The 23,068-nt window shown below is 51.4% G+C and overlaps 1 protein-coding gene across 1 annotated transcript in view; it reads right to left on the bottom strand.

The window, feature by feature from the left end:
* STK10 (serine/threonine kinase 10) overlaps positions 1–23,068 on the bottom strand; it is a 116,394-nt gene that overhangs the window by 23,064 nt on the left and 70,262 nt on the right. The window contains exons 5-12 of the mRNA XM_045501468.1: positions 20,036–20,108; positions 18,580–18,774; positions 17,917–17,998; positions 10,481–10,615; positions 7,833–8,378; positions 5,330–5,460; positions 944–1,067; positions 346–525 (exon numbers count right to left, since the gene is read on the bottom strand). Of these exons, the coding sequence (XP_045357424.1) occupies positions 346–525; positions 944–1,067; positions 5,330–5,460; positions 7,833–8,378; positions 10,481–10,615; positions 17,917–17,998; positions 18,580–18,774; positions 20,036–20,108 (1,466 nt within the window). The remainder of the gene's footprint in view (positions 1–345; positions 526–943; positions 1,068–5,329; positions 5,461–7,832; positions 8,379–10,480; positions 10,616–17,916; positions 17,999–18,579; positions 18,775–20,035; positions 20,109–23,068) is intronic.

Genomic DNA, 23,068 nt, shown 5'->3' with positions numbered 1-23,068 from the left:
TGTTTGCCACCCGGCACCTGTTCCCCTGCTCTGGTGAAAGCATCTCAGATCCCCCTGGGCTGCCAGCCCTTCCTCCTCCCCTACTGTCTTTCAGCTGGGGTTGCTGAGCTGGGACGACATACAGGAAGCTGCCTGGGAGCCAAGTCAACACAGGAAAGGAGAGCCCAAATGACAGAGAAGTAGCTCCTCATGACGCAGCTGGAGCACATGAATCCCGACACGTGGACGTGAGCTTTTCAGATACATGAGCTCCCCAGAGTCTCCTCTGTTGCTGAAGCGGGACTGAGCTGGGGTTTCGATCGCTTGCGTCCTAGAGCCCCTGGCTTCCGCCCAGCACATATTCACCTCCTTCTTCATCAGTTTGAGCTGCTCCTGGAACTTGGCATAGTCCCGATCCTGCTCCAGGCGGATCCGCCTGGCCTCCTCCCGGCGGCGCACGGCATGGTCTTGCTCCATCTTCTCCACCTGCTGCTTCTGCTGGCGTTCCAGGTTCTCCAGCTCCGTGTCAAAGAACTTCTTCTTGGCCTGGAAGGAGTAGAAGGAGAAACTGAGCAAAGTCTCTTTATACCTGGGAGGAAGATGGGATGCAAGATGGGGAGAGCCCAGAGTTTATCTTCAGACCGGGGCCTGAATCCCAGCTCTACGCCTCTCTGCTGTACGACCCGGGGCGAGTCATTTCACCGGAGTCTCTGCTGCCTCTGTACAAAAGGGAGGCCAGACCATCTGCCTTGCAGAGTTCTTGCATGGTGCTCGGCAAAGGTCGGTCTCCCTCTAGAGGTCCTCCTCTGTGACTCAGAGGAGCTCTGTGACCTTCATGAGATCCTGTGTTTATGAGTCAGTGGCCCAGGAGACCAAGAAACCAAAGGAACCGGGCTCTCTCCTGCCCCTAAAGAAAACTTGGAGGCAAGAAGCCCTCCAGGGACCCATCTGTCCTCACACTCACGTTGATTTCTTGTTCAAAACGCTTATGCATCTGCTCTAGCTGCAGCTCATGCTTGCTGCTCAGCTGGGTCTGGTTCCGGTGTTCTTCTTTCTGGAGCAGCCGAAGCTCTCGGAGCTCCTGGCGCCTGAAGGGTTAAAGGATGCGGACATGTCAGTCAGAAAGTGGCCCGCCTCACAGGGCACATAATTCATAGCCAGAGACACTGAAGGCTGGAGTGTGGAATGGCATCACAGAAGTCTGGGAGCAGAGGCAGGACTAGAACTCAGGCTTAATTTGACATTTACTGACAGACAGAACATTAATAATCCTAACGTATAAAGAGTCCTTACAAATCAATAAGAAAAACAGGAGCAGCCTACTTTTAAAAAGGCACACAAGGGGCGCCTGAGTGGCTCAATCGGTTGAACACCCAACTTTGGCCCAGGTCATGATCTCGTGGTTCGTGGGTTTGAGCCCTGCGTCAGGCTCTGTGCTGACAGCTCGGAGCCTGGAGCCTGCTTTGGATTCTGGTCTCCTCTCTCTTTCTCTCTCTCTCCCCGCCCTCCCGTCTCAAAAATGGATAGACATTTAAAAAAATGTTTTTTTATTTAAAAAGGGACACAAAACATAAGTAGACATGAACCAAAAAAAACAAAAAAATTTAAATTTACCTAATATGGATATGAAATGCAAATTAAAAATTCTGTTTTCATTAAAAAGGCTAGACTATAGGGGAAGTTGATACTTTCATAACCTGCTCATAAGTATAAATTGGTACATTTCTGGCAGACAGTTTGGTAATAAGTTCATGCCTTTTAACATAGTATTTCCATTTCTAGATATTAATTCTAAAGAAATATTTATAGATGCACAGCACAACTGAATAAGGATATCCATAACAAAATTATTTAGAATAGCACAAAATTTGAAATGACTTAAATGTCCATTATCTATGTCTAATTAGATAAATTAAAATGTATGCATCTGGTATCCATATGATGTTAATTTTGTATACACAACCATGAAAAAAAATCAAATTTACATAAAATATTAACACAGATAGGGGAACTGGTTGCTGGCAGAAAAGGGAGGGAGATTTTTCACAGTTTACCCTCTCCTTTTTTGTTGTTTTTTTGAATTTTGAACGATGATATTATATTACCTATTCAAAATATAATAAAAACCTGACCTAAACCACATAATAGACCTTAATTTTATATCACATTATTGGTGAAGTGTACATGTGTTTATTCACAGAAAAAAATAATTGCAGGATAAACTTCAAAGCGTTAATTGTGTTTCTGGACAAATCCATTAAAGACTGGTATATATCATTTATGTCATCAGAAAAGAAAATGATGGGGCTCCTGAGTGGCTCAGTCGGTTAAGCTTCTGACTTCGGCTCAGGTCATGATCTCACAGTTCGTGGGTTCGAGCCCCGCGTCAGGCTCTGTGCTGACAGCTCAGAGCCTGGATCCTGCTTTAGATTCTGTGTCTCCCTCTGTCTCTGCCCTCTCCCACTTGTGGTCTGTCTCTCTCTCAAAAATAAATAAACATTTAAAAAATAATAAAAGAAAAAAAGAAAAGAAAATGATGCAGAAGGAACTTGGACCTCCTGACTATGAATCAGGACTCCCTGGTGGCCCCTCAGGAGGGACCTTGTTTGAATCGTAGCTCTGCTGACTTTCCGCTGGGCGCCTTCAGTCAGTCACTCAAACTCTAGGCCCCTGTTCCATCATCTGTAAAATGTGCAGATAATGTCTACCGCAGATAATGCCAACATGGTAACTAAGAGGTAAAACGTGCTAAGTTTGTTACTAACAAACTAAGTGGGAGCTGCTGGAGTGAGCATGAGAAAGAAGAGGCAAAATAGCCACATAAGGAAAAGCTTCCATCGGAGCCTCTGCTCTTGGGGCAGTGAGAGGGTTGAGAGTGTTAATGAAGAAATAGAAATCCTGACTCCAAAGAAACTGACTCAGAGAACACCTGACCAAAGAGCAAAGGCATACAAAAGAAGGTGGGCAGCCAGGTTCTAACATTACCTCCCTGCCCCACCTGAGTTCTCACAAGGGAAGGCAGGACAAGAGACAGGCTGATTCTTAAGAAGGCGGGCATTGGCACTGGCAATCTTAGGGAAAAACAGGAAAAACTCTGACCTAGAAGCCTCAACCTGGGAGAGTGAATATCTGATCACATGGTTCAAAAGCCTGTGTGTGACCCAATCCTCTGGAAATCCTCGAATCCAGGTATTACAGGGACAAGGGGGGAGGGGAAGGAGGTGGGGACTGCCAGCCAGGAAACAATGAGAGCCTTCCGCACCCCTGCAGAGCAAGGCTGGGGGTGGGGGGGTGGTATTCGATATTCGGAACACTCAGTCCTCTGGACCATGACAGGCAAATAAGAAAAGCTTCTCAACCTCTGCGAAGTCTCACCTTTCAAACCTGAGCAGCACACAGCCGGCCAGGGCCAGAGGGCATCCATTCTAGATGGGGTATGGTGGATCTAGAATGTCAACCCAGAAGCCCAAACCGGAGATGATGGAAAGGAAACTCAGCCAGTGAGGTCTGACACTTAGGAGACAGGTTGCCTCCCAGGTGACTGTGAAAATGGAAGGTGGTGTCATCCTCCAAAAGCAACCATCCTCCCACCCCCTGCCTGAGCTTCCCCAGCCCACATGATGAGGACGACTCTGTGTGTGTGTGTGTGTGTGTGTGTGTGTGTGTGTGTGTGTGTACACGTGTATGTGTATTCGTGCAGAAACACCACTAATGAAAAGGCAGCATTTCATCTCTGTGGTCCCTAGAGGGGGAAGTACCCCAGAGCATCCAAAACCGCTTCCATTTGGCTTTGGAATGCTTGTGCTTTTTATAAGTATCAATGTGTCTGACATTCTAGAAATGTTCTCCAAACTAATCATGAATTTACCCTGCAAAGGCCTGGCCCCAGGGGAGCTCCAGGGGGAGCTAAGCCTCTCCCTGGCAGCCCCAGGAAGCTTCCAGTCCAGTGGAAGCCTGGTAGAATCTTCACATGGGTCTAGTTAGAATCTCAGCTCTACCTTCGCACCTGAGTGAACCGGGGCAAGTACTTACCTGCCAAAAAACACTGTTTTGTCATTTACAAAATGGGGGGAATAGGGTCTCCCCATGGAAGGCTGTTAGGGGGCCTGAGCACCTCCAAAGTGCAGAAATGGTTCACAGCAGACAGCTGTGCCTCACACTCTCCCCACCTCACCAGTCTCAGTGCTGTTGCCTCCAAAATGCATGTTGAACTGACCACTTCTTCCCTCTTCTTGGTCACTGCCCCAGCCCAAGCCTACAACCCAACTGTCCTGGACGGGGTCTCCCTGTCACCCTAAGTCCACCTTGCCCCCCTACAGCCCACACTCATACAGCAGCCAGAGCCATCTTTCAAAAGGGACATGAGAGCCAGTCACTCTCCAGCTGTTTCATTCTAGCTGTGCCTGGGACAGAATCAACACTCCTCCACCCTGGCCCACAGGCCCACGTGACCTCTGCCCTCACATTCCACACTCCAGCCCTATCGTCTCAGCTCCCTAAATAAGCCCAGCAGTCACTGCTTGGGCCTTAGCCTCGCAGGCCCCTCTGTGCTCCCCCAGCCACTCCACTCAGGTTGTTTCCCACACACAGAGAAGCCTCCGCCAGCCCAGGGCTTGCTGTCCTATCACCCACTACTTCCCTCACGGCGTGTACCACTATTGCGGATTATCTTGTGTATCCTGTGTTGGCCCGTTCGGTCCAAGTTCTACAATGGCAACAGCCTCAGCTATCTGGGTCACCACCATATACCCCACCCTGGTGGGTGGGTAACTACATGGGTAGGTGGACTGATGGATGGGTGGGTAGATGAGTGGAGGGATGGGTAAATGAGTAGATGGATGGGTAGATGGGTATATGGATGGGCAGGTGGGTAGATGGATGGAAAGGTGGGTGGGTAGGTGGGTGACTAGATGGGTAAGTGAGTGGATGAATGGGTAGGTGAGCAGATGGATGGATGGGTAGGTGGATGCGTGGGTGGGAGGATGGATGGATGGTGGGCAGATGAGTGGGTGGATAGATATAGGTAGATGGATGGGTAAGTGGACGGGTAGGTGGTGGATGGTGGGTAGATAAGTGGTGGATGGATATGTGTGGGTGAGTGGATGGGTGGTGGGTAGATGAGTGGGTGAACAGGTAAATGTATGGGCAGGTGGGTGAATGAATGGATAGGTGGGTGGGTAGATGGATGGTTGAGTGGATTGGGAAGTGCAGGAGCAAAACCAGTTTCCTTTTATGTCCTGATCCCTTACTTCGGAGCTGTACATAGCTCCCTAACCAAAGGAACCTACACCCTTCCCTCTCACCACGCCCCCACTCTGTTACAGCCATCACTGGCCCTTCCCAGGCTTGCCTGAGAAATCGCATCTCCTCATCCTTCTTCTCATCCTCGCTGATGATCTTGGAGGTGGTGATGCTCACCTCTACGCCATCCACCACAAACTTGCGTGTCCTCTTGAGGGTTTTGTTGTGCAGCCTTGAGTCCTGGGCAGGGTAAAACCATTAAGTAAAGCTCAGGATCAGCTAGGAATCTGTGGGTGACACGGGAGTGTGGCGCAGAGCCTTCTTGGCCCCACAGCCTCGACGTCCAGATAGGACATAGCTGTCCATCATCCCCCTTTTGCCTCAAGCTTCTCAACTTGGGGTCCTGAGTGTCTGGGCTTACCACCCCCCACCCCGATCCCCCTGATCTTGGCCTTCTGATACTACTTGCTGGCCCCACACCTGGCTGCCAGCACACTCACATACAGGACATGGCACCAGAATGGTCAGGGTTCCAATCTTCCCTCTACCACCTACTGGCTCTGTGACTCTGAACAAGTCCCTTGTCCTGTCCAAGCCTCAGCTTCCTCAACTTGTCAGAGGAAGAGAACAGCAGTACTTGCCTCGCCCAAGATGGTTACAAAGGTACAGTGAGAGAATGCGTGGGGGACACAGCACAGAGCCCAGCTCATGGCAATTGTGCAGTACGTTGGTATTTATGGCTCACAGTTATTACCGTAGACCACAATCTTTTACCCAAAGTGCCAAAATCCAAACAGCCCGGCAAACTGAAGTTCATGACTGTTTGGGAAGCCAAACCTGAGCTGACCTGAACTCCACAGGAGGCCATGCCCATCCGAGCCATGAAATTATTCATGACCTTTTCCTGTGAATAACCACACATTTCAGACGCAAGCACTCACAAAATGCTGCTGGGACTCCTGGAGGTGTCCTGATTCAACTGAGAGCCCGTGGGCCTGCAGCTGGAGTCATCACGGCATCTCCCCCTCTGACCTCCACTGGCTTCCAAGGGCCTTCTAGCCAGAAAAAGGAGGGCAGGCCAGGGTGGCATCCTGCCATAGGTCTCTGCACCCTCAAAGCGTGCGCTGAACCCCCACTCCTGCTCAGCCAGGACCAGCGGACGGTCCTTACTCCCTGAGGGCTCGGCTCCCCCCACCCCCACCCCAAGGCTTCCACCTGTTCCCATCAGCCACACCTGACTCTCATCTTCCTACAGTCACATGTCCTAGGGCCCAACCAAGACTAGCGGTGAGAAATGGGGAGCAGCTGGGAAGAAAGGTGGCCTGGGGCTGCGGCCCTCACCCTGAAACCCTGATCACAGGGCCTCCTGCCCCCGAGGTAACAAGCCCTTCATCTCACCAAGGTGTGCTGCTGATGCAGCCCATGGACTTTTATCAGCCCAGCCGCGTTCCCCGACTCACTGCCAGTCAGCCAGCAAAGGAATATTCTCAACACCCTCGAGAACAGGCAGGGGAGACCCTGCTCTGGCCTTTTTTTTTTAATTACCTTTTTTGTTGTTGTTTTTTCTTAGTGTTTGTTTTTTTTTTGTTTTGTTTTGTTTTTGTTTGTTTGTTTGTTTGTTTTTAACTAGAGAAGAGACAGGACATCTGTCTGAAGGAAGATGATGGGCCCTGATGCTATGTGTGTAGAAGAGCCGTGTATGTCTGTGCCTGTCCTGGTGACGTGTTAGAACCATGCTATCTTTCTGGTCCTGAGGCTAATTGTTGGGCTGGCCAGCTGCTTTTCCTTCTTTCACTTCCTTTCATTTAGCAAATATTTTTGAGTCTCTACTGTGTGGTTTCCACCAAGTAAACAATGGGAGAAAAAAACCAAATGATACAGTATCTTCCCTAACATCAGCCTTGCTTGGGGGAGATCCTCAGTGTGGCCTTTGTCAAGTGGCCAACAGTGAGTTCAAGAACACCCTGACATGTATCAGAGCAGGCAGGGGAGGGGTCAGCTCACCCTGGGGAGGCGGCCAGCCTTGCACTGGGAAAGCAGAACGGCATGTGGGGTTCAGAGCACAAAGTCCGTGGGTCTCACCAGCCCTCCACTTCCCACCTAAGCATCCGTTTGCTCATCTGTACATTGAGAAATGGAACCTCCATTGTCTTTAAAGCGCTTCACGGTGTTGGCCTCCATGCTGAGGCCTTAAGCACAGTGGGTGCTGCCATTCACGATGTTACCCACGTCCAGAAAGGCCACTGACCCCACAGGGCGCCTTGAGCCCACTGCCGATAACCGAATCTCCCAGTCAGCAGCTGCACCACACGGCGGACCCCAAAATAAGAGAACTTCGTTCCTAGACTTCTCTCCCGAATTTCACCCGGGCCTTTAACCAAACCCAACTGAAATGGCTACACAAATCGAACCAACCGCCTGGCATGACTAAATCCCAGACTGAACCCAGATATTCTGGAGATTAAACTATGAACTGGAGCTCAAAGATCTTTCAAGAAAAGCCATCGTCACGAACCACTTAAGATGGAAGGCAGCCACCAGCTAAACGCTTTCAAAAACCAAGCCCGGGCAGCAGCACAGCCCGCAAACTGCGGTACAAGAGCTGGCATTACCTTGACGGACAGAGAGCCTGTTTCTCTGTTTAGGGACAGGTCGGCTGAGAGGGAGGTGCTGTAGTCCACGCTCTGGTTGGTGGACAGGCTGCCACAGTCCGAGTCCCTCTTGGAAGGGCCCGGAGCTGCCTGGGTGGGGAGCTCCAGGCTGCCGTTGGCCAGCTTCTCGGCAACCAAGGTCTCCAGGGCGCTGCTGTTGGGACGGCTCTGGCTGGCTTTTTGGGACCTGTTGGCTGCTGGACTGAGGTCCCCGCCCTGGTCAGCGACTTGCTTCTCCCCGGAAACCTGAATTCTGGCATCCATGGACACTGGCCGGGACTTCCGGAGAGGTGCTGGCACTGCCAGGCCATTCTCGTCTCCAGGAGCCACGTCCGGGGGGCTGGCGCTTTGGGGGGATCTGTCCCCAGAGGGCTGGCTGGGCCCGTTCACGTTGTCCTGGGGCTGGCTGGGCGGCAGTGAGGTGAAAGGTGATTCTTTGAGAAGCTTGTCGGTATTGAGACTCAGCTGACTCACCTCAGAAGAGTCTCGAGTATGGTTCCCCAGAGGCTAGGGAAGAAAAAAAAAAAAAAAACAAGTCAAGGCCATGCGATGGCATGTCCCAGGCCGGAGTCCAAGATGCAGTAGGGCTGGGGAGGCAGACACCCACGAGGTCAAGTAGGCCAGGACCCAGGAAGCAGAGGAGGTATCCCTCTCCAGTGAGCCACAGTCCTCACCACTCCCTACCGGCCAACCAACAATAAAATTACTACTTATTGTGAGTTAGTTTGGTGCCCGCTTCTCCTCCTAGGACTGGAGGCAACTGTGGCCAGCTGGACAGCTGATGCCCTGTCTAAAGGTGCCAGTGGCTACTCTGCTGCAGCTAATTGTGACAATATAAGAAAAATGGCTCCCCTGTGGACAGACCTTCCAACTGTTTTAAAACAAGCTGGAATCCGGATTTTTACCTGACACCTTCTGACTTTCCGACGGCAGCTAATTCCAGTTTTTTGTTTTTTGTTTTTTTAGCTGCGTAAAAACTAAACCCAAACTATCCAGGGGCTGGACTCAGCCTATCGGCCACTGAGTTTTTAAAGTTTTGTTTTGTTTTTTCTTTAGAGCTTTTTCTTTGGGGAGAAGGGTGGAAAGTACTGGAAATATTGCTATTGTGAAATACAACACCCAGTTCTGTGAACAAAACATAAATGTCTGATGAATGAATAAAGTGAGCACCCACTTAGCCGCCTTCCACATCAGGAATGGAACAGTGCCCACCAGAGAGACCCCCCTTCCATGTGTGTCCCTCCCCTTAACATAATAGTTGTCCTGACATTGATCTCTAAGTGTTACAAGTGAGTTTGCTGGGTTTTAGATATTAATGGAATCACACCATTAGCACTCCCTTGGGTCCCAGTGGCCGCTGGTTTTTAACCTTGGATATGGAAGCTTCCAGAAGCAACTCTAATCCACCTCCTATTCAACACCCCTAGGGTGATGGTTCAGAAATTCAGATCTGATCCTATCATCCCCACACCAATGTCCTTGCCTGAAACCCTCATTAGCTGCACCGCCCTCATGACAAGAAGCAGCCTCCTACCTGCAGAGAACCCGCCAACATAACTGCTTGCTGCTTCCCTCCCCAACCTCGCTGCCTGCTGCCACGTCCTGGAGCCAGGCCCCAGACCCACCACCTCCCTCTCCCACCATGGTTCTCCTACACCTGGCTGTGCCTCCTATCAGCTCAACCAGCCACTTCATTGCTCGGACCTCAGTCTTCCTATCTATTAAATGGAGCCCTGGTCCTCCTATCAGAGTTGCAGAGTGCCCAGCACGCAGCAAGGGCAAAGTAAAAGGCTGTGGCTACTGTGCTGGTTCTGCTCGTCCTCCTCGGTCTTCCCTTCTTCACCCTAGTAAGGATTCACACCAGCCTCTGGCTCCTCCCAGGATCCCGTTAACCTCCAGACAGCACCGTACTGCCCATTCCCTCTAGACAAGGCCAGCCCCTGCCTCACTTGGTCCATAACACCACCTGCACCTCAAGTTTCCCTCTTGGAAGAGGCCCTTCCCAAACAGCTTAGACCAGGGATGTAAGCAGCAGCTCAGGACAGAATCCAGCCCACGGACATGTTTTGCTTGGCTCGGATGTTTTTAAATTTTTAAATTAGCTTTAATTTAAACTTAAATTCAGCCAAGTGCTGAAGCTGCAGATGGGTTGCAAATGTGCCAAGACATGGGTCCCCTGGGCACATGAGAAGCCAAACAGGGTCTGTCTGGGGTACCCGGAGCCCCTCGGCTTGTTGCCTCCGGTCACGTGCAGCCTTTATCTGCATTTACCCCACAGTGTGCTAAAACATTTTCATTTTGTATGTGAGCCACAACAGGAAAAAGGCTGGGAAGTAATGACTCAGCTACCAACTTTTGAAAATTGGAAGGTCCCAAGTGAAAATCCAGATTACTGCTCTTTCCTGAAAACTTACAGAATCTGGCCAATACACTCTGCTGCCTCACCCCGGCCCGTGAGCCGACTCACGTAACCTGCGATACGGGAGCCTGTAGCCTCTAAGCCGTGGGAGAAGAGGAATCCTTCCTGCACCCCAGCACGTTCCCACTCATACCAGCCAAGGCCTGCTGGGATCCCATCCTTCCCCAGCGCCCGTTCTTCCAGGCCTTACAGACGCGGCATCGATGGAGTCCTCCTCTTCCCCCTCCTCGCGGCCATCTTCGATCTCCTCCATCACTTCGGCCTTGGCCTCAGCCACCAGCTCCCGCAGAGCCTTGTTACTGGTGACACTGCTGACGAAGGGATGCTGAGGGGGTAAGACACACCTGGATTAGAACTACTTTGGGCTGGAGGGTACAGGAGGAGGAGGCAGAGGCGGAGGGGAGGCGATCTCCCAGGCAGAGAAGGCCAACGGCATCTCTGAGAGAAATGTGAACATACACTTGGTACAGGTGGGCCAGGGGCAGCTCACAAAGTCCTGTGGGTGGTGGGAGAGTGGCTCTGCCACTCACCGGCTATGTGACACTGGGCAAGTCACTTTCCCTCCCTGAGTTGCAGGCTCATCTCCAAAGTGGAGATAATAATGCCAAACCTACAGGGAGGTCGTAAGGATTAAACGAAATAATGTACAAGGAAGTGTTTTAGCCCAAACAGGCGCCCCATGTATTTGCAAATTCTTAAGGCAAAGATGTATATGTTCTATTCCTAGGCATTTACAGAAACATCGCATCTTTAAAAAAGGAAGGCTCTGGGCCCCTGGGTGGATCAGTCAGTTAAGCATCTGACTCTTGGTTTTGGCTCAGGTGATGATCTTATGGTTTGCAAATTCAAGCCCTGTGTCAGTGCAGAGCCTGCTTGAGATTCTCTCTCTCTCTCCCCCTGTCTCTTTCTGCCCCCTCTCTCTGGCTCACTTGGAAGGAAGGAAGGAAGGAAGGAAGGAAGGAAGGAAGGAAGGAAGGAAGGAAGGAAGGAAGGAAGGAATAGAGAGAGAGAGAGAGGAAGGAAGGGAGAGGGAAGGAAGGAAGGAAGGAAGGAAGGAAGGAAGGAAGGAAGGAAGGAAGGGGAAAGAAAGAAGGTTCTTTCACACACCTTGCAAAACACCAAAGTTTTCAAGGCCTCAGCAGATGTTACATCAGCACAAGCATCTCCCTGGTAGAAATCTGTCCTTGGGCACCCAACCCCCAGCACCAGGAGTGTGTATGGCGGGCGGGGGCAGTCATTAAATTGGAGTTTGCTCATTTGAAATGTAGAGGAAGGCTCTGATGACATCTGCCACCTTTACGGTCAGAAAGTTTATCAGCGGAGGAACAGTGTCAACGAGATTGCAGGGAAGTATGTAAATGACGAAGAATAAATTTTCTAGCACCCTGTAAACACATTCACAACTGATAGGTCCATTACAAATCATTTTTATCTGCTTGTTCGTTTACAACAGTTCATTTGTGGAGGCTCACGAGGCACCACCCCATTCCACTTGGTCACCTAACTCTGCACATGTGAAAAGCACCAAACCTCACTCCTTTTAAAGAGCCCTACACCAGCCGGGCTTTCTCTAGTCCAAACTAGTAAAGATTTTAAGTATTTCATCTCTTTCCTTTCTCTCCCATGCTCCCATTAACTATCTGATTCCTGCCACAGCCACATGCTGTGCCACGTGCTGCGATCTGAGATAAGGCTCAACAACAGGATAGGCAAGGTCCTTGCCCCTACGGGCTTGCAGCTGAGGGGGAGAGACAACAGACGCGTGGCCAACCCACAAACAGGATCGCGTCAGATCAGGTAATGGGACAGCAAGAGGCTGGAACCACGTGGGCCTGGGCTGGGCGGTGGAGGCTACTTAGTCTGCGGTCAGCGAGGCCTCCAAGAGGAGGTGATATTTGAGCTGAGACCTGAGGGAGGTGAAGGGGCTGGCCAAGGAAAGATCTGGGCACGGAGAATTCCAGGCAGGGGGAGCAGCAGAGCGCGAGGGCCCTGCGGCAGGGCTGAGCTTGTGTGCTGGAGGCACGGCTAGAAGTCCGAGGAGGCAGGGCTTTGGGGAGAGGAGAGAGGAGGGGCCAGAGGAGGAAGGGCAGGGTGGTGCATGCAGGGTCCCCCCAGCCGTAGTGAGAAACTGAGACTTTCTTCTCGGAAGCTGCTGGAGGGCGCAGCAGAGCAGTGGTATTAACACTCACCCCTTAAAGGGAGCAGTCTGGCTGCTGTGTGGTTCCAAAAGGGCTTGAGTGTGGTTCCAAAAGGGCTTACTAATCATGCGAGGCAGGAGAGTGTAGTGGTTAGAGTACTGGCTTTACATTCTGCAGCCAGGGTGCCTGGGATGAAATCCTGCTTCCACCACCACCTTGGGCAAGTCGCTTAACCTCTCTAAGCCTCAGCGTGCTCATCTGTATACTGGGAATAACAGTATGGTTGTGCGAAGCATTACAGAAGTGCTCCAAGTATGGCAGCTATCATCCACATCGTTGTTATCGCCTCCAACACCATTTGCCGCCACCATCGCTGCCACTGTCACCACCACGACCACCGTCACCACCAGCAGCAGCATAGCTGGAGAAGCCTTCATGGCTCAGTTTGCACCCCCAGCCAACCCTATTCCCTCCTGCATCCCCGCAGGGCACAGCTTTTGGGACGGAGGGTGAGAATCAGTTCCCAAAGGTTCCCGAGCCTCACACTGCACAACCTCACGCATGAATTTGAGCAGGAAGCCACAGGACACTTCCCTGCAGTTGCTGAAGCAGATGTGGCAGAGGCAAAGAATGCAGGCACAGGCTTCTGGAAATACCAGGTTTTCATCAGGGCACACTACATACTGACCAAATCAGTGGCTTTTCAGCATGGCCAGGAGTCTTTCTTAAGGCAGGACAATCTGCCCCACTGCCTCCCATGAGCACCCCAGGGTCCTTAGGAAGCAGAGGCGGAAGCCATGGAGAAGAAAGCCCTCTGACAGAGGTGCGGGTGAGCTGGGCAGTTGCCCTGGATGCCAACCCCGGAATCCCCAGGCAAGTGGGGCTGACAGGGCAGACCCTCCAGTGGCTGATTAGGCCCAGAACACTGCTGTGTAAACAGCCCTGGCAGAGAAAAAGCAGAGACAACCTCCCGCACTGCCTCAGCTCGGATACCTCCAGGGATGTGTCTAAAAAGGACAACACCCAAACCCAAACTGTCGAGGCCCAGCAGAGAGACAGAAGCCCTGCAAGGAGGGCTGGGGCCTTCCCAGGCGGGAAGCACAGTGTGTGCCAGCATGGGGACAGGCCAGTCCGGGTACACGGGTCACCGGAAAGGTGCTCAGGCACCCCTGCAGGAGGCCCACATCGGAGGGGAGCTCGGCCGTCTGCTCTTTGGGGAAGAGGCACAGCTGTTCAGTGGCATTTCTACAGGGTGTCCCACGATGCCACACAGCTGGCCAACCGGCACCTTCCCCCCTGGCCAGGAGCCCTCCCGCCACCTACACAGACATTCTTTCCAAGAGCAGGAGCCTAGCTTTCCTCTGTATACTGAGAAACCACCTGCCAGGGGTCCTACATGCTGAGGCTGGCTTTGGACAACACCAGATACCCCTTTCCAGGTTTCAGTTGTCAGCATCTGTTCAATTCACCCCCGGCTAACCTTTTCTCTCGTTCTTGTTCTCTTCGTTCCTTCCTTCTCTCCTTTGTTCATTCGGAGAGGAGGCTTACCAGAGTGGTCAAGAGAACAGGCTTCGGAAGGAGACAACCAGGATCAATATCCCAGCTCTGTCTTTTATAAGCTGTGTGACCTTGTGCCGGCTACCTAACCTCTCTGTGCTTCAGTTTTATCATCTGTTTGATGGAAATCTGAACAGTTCCTACTTCATAGGGTTGTCACAAGGATTAAATTGGTTAACATTTGCTAAACATTTAGAATAGTACCTGGCATGGACAAAGGGTTACACAACAGTTTGTTAAGTAAAAATAAGTAACTGTACTTAATGAATACTTGCTGAGGGCCCTCTATATATCAGACACTGTCCTGGATGCTTGGGACAGACCAGTGAACAAAACAGACTGCTGTCCTCAGAGAGCTGACATGCTGGTCAGAGAGATTAACAATACACTTAATAAACAAGTAAGCCATGGAAAAAAAATCAAAAGTAGGGCAGGGAAAGGAGAATTAGGAATATGTGGGGGGTGGGGTGGCAGGTTTGCAGTCTGAAATAGGATAGTTGGTAGAAGCCTCACTGAGAAGCTAACATCTGAGACAATACCTTAAAAAGGAGAGTCATCCCTGGAAGTGTCAGGAAAACACATCACAGGCAGTGTGAAGAGCTGTGCAAAGGCCCTGAGGTAGTTGTATGCCTGGAGTGTCTGAAATACAGCAAGAAGGTCAGAGAGGCTGGCAGTGAGTGAGGGGGCCAGAAGAAGGCAGAAGGTCTAAGGGGTCAAGATGGGGTGGGTAGATCATGCAGGTCCCTGCAGGACACCGAGACTCTGGGTGATAGCCTGAGCGAGAGGGGAGCCAACGAGGGAGGGACGGGAGGTTTCCCTCTGGCTGCTGCGCTGAGAACAGACTGAAGGAGGGCAGAGAGACCGGTGAGGAAGCAATCATCCAAGTGAGAGACACTGATGGCAGCTCAGACCCGTGGCTGCAATGGAAGACGTGAGAAGTGATCGGATTCTGGACATGTTTTGAAGGCAGGGACCACAGGACTCCCTGACCGAACGGACATGGAGCATGCAAGAAAGAAAGGTATGAAGGATGCTTGCACGGTCTGGGGCCTGACGGCTGAGGGGACGGGTTGCCACGGACTGAGACAGGACGGCCACCGGTGGAAGCGGAGGGCACGCGGGTGTGGACGTCCGCGTGGCGGTGGAGCGTAAACGGCTGGGCGCACACGTGGGGCAGGTGGGGCTGCGTGGGCTACAGGGGAAAACATGGCCGTCGCTGTAACTGGGGTGGGACCCTCGAGGTGAGTGGAGGTGGGGGACGAGGCCCTGATGCGCTTCCACGGTGAGCAGTCACAGGGAAGAGGAGCCGGTGAAGGGCATGGAGGAGGAGTGACGGGCGAGAAGGTGTGGGGACCCGGAAGCCAAGCGCTGGCAGGGGTGAGGACGAGCATCGGCTGTGGCCACCGCGGCCGGGTCCCCAGGGGCGAGCACTGAGGCCGGAGCCCACCACCACGTCCGACAATGTAAACATCACTGATGCTGCTGACGAGAGCGACAACAAACTCAACGAGTATACACTGAGCACCTGATGTGCCGGCCACGATGCTAAAAACAGTACGTAAAGAATCTCATTCACTCACATGATTCCGTTAAGTGAGCGCTATCCACATCTCACAGATGAGGAAACTGAGGCACAGAGCGAGCGCCACTCACGTGCCGGGTGGTCAGAGCCTGGGTTACTAATCACCACGGGACACGGTCCCCAAGAATCTCTGTGCAAGGGAGCAAGTGAATCGGAAACCAACGTGAGCTCAAGGCAGAACAGGGGGTCGGGGTGGGGAGGCTGAGGGGCCGGGAGGAACCTCCCAGAAGCAGGCAGATACAAGGGGCATGAGCGGCTCGGCAGGGGGGGCACTGGGAAGCCGAGACCTGAGGCCTACCTGTCACTCAAAGCCGGGTGACCTCAGCAAGTCACGGTCTACCCTCCCACACCCAGAGATAAAGCGGCACTCGGAAAAGGCTGACGGTGGCCTAAGCCAGGTTTTATTGATCTCAAGGGATCTCTCCTTTCTTCTGCAACCCTTTCTGTCTCACACTGAAGATCCCCTGGCAGGACATTTTTTCCAACTACGGAGTAAAAATTCCTGGCTCAGCCTGAGGCTTTAGGGCTGCCACGTGGGAACGGAGGACAGCTGGTCTCTTCTCCGTGGAATGTCCTGACTGTCCTAGAGGCCGGATGTTATCAGGCCAGGAGGCTCTGCTTACAGGAAACAATCGGCCCCAACGGCTACGCCCCTGCCCCCCCCCCCCCCACCACCACCTCTGGCTTCCCCACCAACCAGCACACAATACCCAGAAAATGAGGCCTCAGGATACTCCAGACATTGGAATTCAATGCATCACTCAGCGAGCTGGCCCTTAGCTAAGCACTTGACCATATCTTCATACTTAACCCTCACAGCTACCTTGTTAAGGGGGACACTGCTATTATCCCATTTCAGAGCAAGAACAGGGTCACAGATAAGTGAAGCCAATTTCCTAGGGTCTTACTGCCAGTAAGTGGCAGAGCTGGGATTTGAACCCAGGACCTTAAAACCACAGTCCACACACTTAATCGCTGTGCTGCACACCCCAGAGGGATGCGCTGTAGCCCAGCATGTCGACCGGGGGCCCAGTGTCTGGCACACGGCAGGTACGCAGGGAGAGTGGCCGATCGTGAACAAAGCCTCGGTGCTTGGTGTGGCCTCTTGGTCCCTCCCCCCCAGCACACATCAGAGGCTGGGTCACACACGCGGAAGAACCAGAGGGGGCAGGGTGTGGAGGAGCGGCCCCTCCCCAGCACCCAGGCCACTGTCTCTCCATCTCCCATCAGCGTTGATGGCATGAGGACAGCAACTGGCCCACCTGAGGATGGCTGGGCAGGTGATATGTGCCACTGTCAAAACACAAGGCACTAGCCCAGGCAAAGAGCAGCTCCCAGCTGCCCCCAATATTTCGAAAAGCTTCTAGGAAACCACCGTCACCTTCCCCATGCTAAGGCCGGAGGTTCCTCGCATGGCAGCCAGAGGGGCCCTTGTAAGTATAAGTCAGACGCCATCTCCCCAGTCCAAATCCTCAGGGGCGCCCCACTGCACACAGGGTAAAGCTCAAGTCCTGGACCCCGCGTGACCCTGTGCGACATGGCCCTTCAGGCAGAAAAGAGCGAGCGCGGCAGCCTGCCTGCCCCCCTTTGAAGGGCCTGCTTCTGCCACCAGCCCTTAGCAAGCCGCTGGAAACTTGGGTTTGGGGAGGGGTCCACTGTGAAGGGACAGGAGTGGCTCGCTCTGCCTAAACTGTTTGCACAGACGGTATGGTTCACGCTGAGCACCTGCCTTCCTTCTGGGGTCTGTGTCCTGCTGCAAAGCATCAGAGTAGTGAGCGTGCCGTGGCGGTACGGGTACCCTCTCGGCAAACCATCCAAACTTCAGGTGGACAGACCACACGCCTCTCTGATCTCTGCCCTCACCCCTGGCTCGGTGCCTTGGCCTCCTAGCCCTTCCCAGCCATGCTCACAGGCCAGGCCTTTGCCTCCACTCCCCAGGACCACTTACCTAGTCCCCTCCCCCACTCTGGGTGTCTGTTCACACAGAGCTCCTCCATGCCCTCCTTTTATTGGGGAGCAAACCCTCCCAGGCCCCCCTCTTCCTGAGCTGTTTTATTTTTCTCCCCCCCTTCATGTGCACCTACCCGCTGTCTGCGGCCTGTCTCCCCCAGTAGAACATAAGCTGTTTGAGGACAGGCTCTGGGGGAGCCTCCACACGACAGCCCTCCCAGGACAAGAGCAGGCACTCAGGAGGCGCCCAGCAAGAATCAGCTGATGAATAAATGGTTGCTCCTGAGGTCACCCGAGCTGAGGAGAAACACACCCAGCTTCCAGGCCATCTCCTGCCTCCAAAGCAAGGGCAGGGCAGAGGGGGCAGGCCGCCACCCCCGGGAGAGGGGCACCGCTTACCTCCAGAAGCTGTGCAGCATTGGGCCGGGTCTCTGGGTTCTTATCTAGGGCCACCTTCAGGAAGTCTCGGAACTCCACAGACCTGGGGGGGTGGGGGTGGGGGGTGCCCACCGGTGGCAGCAGTCAGCTCCAAGTAGGGCAGAAACTGAGAAAATTCTCCCCGTCGCACACTCTACTCTCCTGGGAGTTGTGTGCTTCCCAAACACAGCCCTCGAAGACAAAGGCGCCTTCATGAGCTAAAGCGGTGAAGGCTACGGGGTTTTCACGATGACCTTTTCATTGTGAACATCACCGTACGGATGGGATGTGGAAATCAGAGAGCAGGGACTTGCCCAAGGCCACACGGTAATACACAGAAGTGCAGGGACTTATGCCCGAGCCTTGGTTCCCAGCCCAGGGTCGTGCCGTGTGGCTGCTGGGGCTCATTTAGGCACTTACTCCCACAGCGGGATCCGGCTTATGGGATCACCCAGTCTGCTTTGATGGACAACCCATGTCCAGAGCACGTGGAGGGCCCGGGTAGCTCAGAAAGGCCCAGAAACCTCCAGGCCCCGACTGCTCCCCCACTCTGGGCACTCCACTCACCCAATCCCACCTGCCCTGTGACCCAGGCCTGCTGGCCATGCAACAAACACCCTCAGGCAGACAGGCCTTGCTCCTTACCACTTAGAAGGCGTGAGCAGAGTGGGGGGATCCGACTTGGCAATCTTGAGCAGGACCCGCATGGGGTTGAGCTCATGGTGCGGGGGCTCGATCTGGGCCATCTCAATCAGAGTGATGCCCAGGGACCAGATGTCAGCCTTGTAGTCATACGGGGTGTCCTTCATGGTCTCACACATCACCACCTCGGGGGCCATCCTGAACCAACCAAGGGATAACACAGGGCTAAGAACCTGGCCTTCATAGGCCCTTCTCAGAGACTCGGGGTCAGGACCACCACAAGCCAGTGTCAGAGAGCTGGCAGCACTCCTGAATCACGATTTGCATTGCTGTCCATCCCACTGTCTTCCTTCCTTACGATGGTCTTCACTCAGTAAGATGCCTTCAAGGAGCTCCAACGCCATGTCCCGCTGCAGTTCCCGAAGCCTACCACAAGATGGCAGCAACAATCCAGAACACAGAGTCCTGGGGAAGGGGTGGGTAGAGGCAGAGGGGAAGGTGCCCAGAAAAAACTGGGGGCACAAGGTGGGGGGTGTGGAAAGAATACACCAGCACAGACAGAACGGATGGGAGATAACAGGAGAAAGAGGAATGAAAGGGCAGAGAGAGAGAAAGAAAGGGTGAGTAATAAGCAAGCAAGAAAGGAGCCTAACTCCACAATGAGAAGTAATGCACATGAAAAACAGAAAGCAGTTAGGTGTGAAACTGAGAGAGGTTTTTTGTTTGGTTTGGGTTTTTTTTTATTTTGTTGCCTTTTTTTTTTTTTTTTTTTTTTTAAGTAATAGTTTGGGGAAAGAAGGAAACACAATGGCCTAGAGAAGCCCAGAGAAACTTCACGGGAGGATAGGAATTGAACTTGTTCATCCTCACAGTCCCAGGCCAGGGCCTCACATTCAATCTGTACTTGTTGAATTAATTAAGAATTAAACCATTTTCAGGGCATCTGGGTGGCTCAGTCAGTTAAGCACCCCACTCTTGATTTCAACTCAGGTCATGATCTCACAGTTCATGGGTTCGAGCCCCACATTGAGCTTTGTGCTGACAGCACGCAGAGCCTGCTTAGAATTCTCTCTCTCCTCTCTCTCTGCCACTCCCCCACTCGCACATGCGCTCTCTCTCAAAATAAATAAACTTAAAAAAAAAAAAGAATTAAACCATTTTCTAGGGGTTCCCGTTGAGGTGTCCCTAATGGAGTATTTTCTGTACACATCATCGCATTTCATCCTCTCAACAACCTGTGAAGTAGGTGCTGTTCTATCCCTGATTTCGTAGAGGAGGAAACGGAGGGACAAGGAAGCTAAGCAACTTGGCCAAGGTCACAGCACTCGTGAGTGGTGGAGACCAGGCTCAAACCCAGCAGGCTGACTCAGGAGCCCTTGACGCGGCCAGAGGTCACCTTGGGGAGTCTGAGGTTGAGCCTTCAGTCTACCATTCCCTTTCCAGAAACTGCACAACTCACCAGTAAGGCGTTCCTATGAAGGAATCTCGTTTCTGCAGAGTTTTCAGATTCTTGGCAGACACACCAAAGTCAGCTGCAAGGCAAAAATCAGATACAGTATTTGATGGACATTCCTCCACCCACAGTGCTGGGGTGTGAACTCAAGAGACAGACGTTCCAAGTCAATTAACAGATGCCATTTCCTATCTAGCAAATTTTTGATCATTAAAAATATATCTACTGCTGGAAGGATATATTGAGACATGCAATTTCCTTCTTGCTAATAACGGTATAAATTGAAGAGCCTTTCGGAAAAGTAGTGGGGCAATAAATTGCAAGAAACTTTAAAATATCTATACGCTCTTCTGACGCAGTAATCGCAAACCTAGATATTTACCCTAATGAAATCTCAAATATAAAAAAATTATGCAGAACGATGTTCATCCAAGTGCTATTGTAATAGGGACAAATTAAAAAGAACCATAATTATTTAGCTTTCAGAGAGTGATTTTAGCCAGTTAAATAATTGTGCCTTGGTTAAAGCTCACTGGCTATGATACTGTCTCTGCACAAAGCTGAGGGAGTGACTTTAAAACTTCTTATGTAAGAAATAAAGAAAATAAAACTTCTCATATACTACATTGTCTTCTCCAAAAAGGACTTATGATGGCATATCAAACACACACACACACACACACACACACACACACACACACACACACAAACTAAGAAATTGAGAGAGAGGTAAGAAAGATAAGGTAAAGGGTAAACAACTGAGCAGATTAAGGAAAGTGTGATGGGGCATCTGGGTGGCTAAGTCAGTTAAGCCATCGACTCTTGATTTCAGCTCAGGTCATGATTTCACGTTCATGAAACGGAGCCCCGCATCAGGCTCTGTGCCGACAGCGCTGCGGACCCTGCTTAAGACTCTCTCTCCCTCTGCCTCTGTCCCTCCTCTGCTCTCTCTCTCTCTCTCTCCCAAAAAAGAAAAAAAGAAAAAACAAAAAGTAAAGTGTGATGTACTGGCATATGACGGAGTATCTTATAGGCATTAAAATTAGTTTTGAAGTATTTTTATTCAATATTTTAACACTGAATTACACGTACGAATACATATCAACATTAAATGTTTAGTATGTATTTAACATTTGATATTATTTAACATGTATTTAAATATGTCAATATTTAACACCATATTAAGACATTGTATTTATAGACTTAGAAGGTGCAGCAGGAAAGGGGAGGACGCACAGTTGAACAGTGTGTGGTCGGCTCGATGCTCCCTTCCCCCACAAAAAAAGGGCAAAATATACATGAACTGACTTGGAGGAAATACACCAACTGGCTAAAATGGTTGTGTGTGGAGCATGAGACCAGGCTAGGTTTCTTCTACTTTTCTGAATTCTTCAGGTTTCCCATGATGAACATACAAGACTTTCAGGACTAACAAAAATTAAATGTATCTTTAAGCCATCCAACAGCACCAGCCAGTCTTCCTTCACAAGCCCAATACTAAGAGAAGAGTCCAATGCCACATGCTCAGTTGGAGCATGTGACTCTCGATCTCGGGGTTGGGAGTTCAAGCCCCATGTTGGGCATAGGGACTACGTAAAAATAAAATCTTTTTGGGGGTGCCTGGGTGGCTCAGTCGGTTTAAACGTCCAACTTCGGCACAGGTCATGATCTCACGGTTGGTGGGTTTGAGCCCCACGTCAGGCTCTGTGCTGACAGTTCAGAACCTGGAGCCTGCTTCGGATTCTATGTCTCTCTCTCTCTCTCTCTCTGCCCCTCCCCGCTTGCACTCTGCACGTGTGCACGCTCTCTCTCTCAAAAATAAAAATTAAACAAAAATTTTTTAATAAAATAAAATCTTAAAAAAAGACTTTTTTTAAAGCATTCCAACTAGTAAGTTAACATAAACTTTTGTATGACAGAAAAAATAGGTAAGTTTCATCTTGATTAAAAAATAAATTCAAGAGGAAGCAACACCTTGAGCAGACTGCTGGTGCTTAATTCAAAGCAAGACAAGTTGCAAAGCTGTTACAACTGCCAGCGGCCCCAGAAGCCTGTCTAGGTCTTGAAATGAGCTGGCCCGAACCACAGTCACATAACAACTGCTGTCCTGGAGAGCTTGAATCAGACCCACAATTTCAAACCAGGAAGAAGCATAATGCTAAGAGCATAGGCCTGAATACCAGAGAGCTGGTTCCAGTCTCAGCTCTTTTTTTTTTTTTTTTTTAAACATTTATTTATTGTTGAGAGAGAGAGACAGAGCATGAGCAGGGGAGGGGCAGAGAGAGAGGCTGACACAGAATCTGAAGCAAGTTCCAGGCTCTGGGCTGTCAGCACAGAGCCCAACGCAGGGCTCGAACTCACGAACTGCAAGATCATGACCTAAGCTGAAGTCAGATGCTTAACCGACTGAGCCACCCAGGTGCCCCCGGGCTCTTCTTTTTCATTGGTTCATTCACCTATTCATCAGGGTGCCATCTGGAGGCAGACATCAGCCAGGAGCAAACTAAGTCCTTGCCCTCGGCAGCTCAAAGTTTAGTGGTGGAAGGAGAGGACAACCAAACACCAGTAAGTACATATTCCTAACTGTGTAAAGGGTGGAAAGATGGGATAGGCAGTCTACGGTCAGAGAAGTGAGAGAGAGAGAGACAGAGACAGAGACAGTGAGCGGGAGAGAGCACAAACAGGGAAGGAAGGAGTGAATATTAACTGAACATCTACTATGTGCCAGGCATCCATTCATTCAACACATATTAATTAAACATCTATTACGTTCTAGGTGCAGGAGTGAACCAAAATCTTCACCCTAGTGTGGCTTGTTACTCTAGCAGTAAAAACAGGCCCTCCACAAGCCCCACGGCAGGTGAGAGGCGGACGGGCGGTTCTTTTAGACAGGAGGTCAAGATCTGGGGGAAGAGATTTACAGACAGGGATGACAAATGGGCTGAAGGGCCTGGAAGGGGCAAGGCAGAGTGGCTAGAGGGAGAGGAGGTGGCAGCAGACAAGGCAGGAGAAAGGCAGGGGTCAGGACAATTAGTACAC

The sequence above is a fragment of the Leopardus geoffroyi genome, chromosome A1, assembly GCF_018350155.1.
Source record: "Leopardus geoffroyi isolate Oge1 chromosome A1, O.geoffroyi_Oge1_pat1.0, whole genome shotgun sequence".
In the NCBI taxonomy this organism is placed as follows: Eukaryota; Metazoa; Chordata; class Mammalia; order Carnivora; family Felidae; genus Leopardus; species Leopardus geoffroyi.
This window is presented reverse-complemented; position numbering and strand designations above follow the sequence as displayed.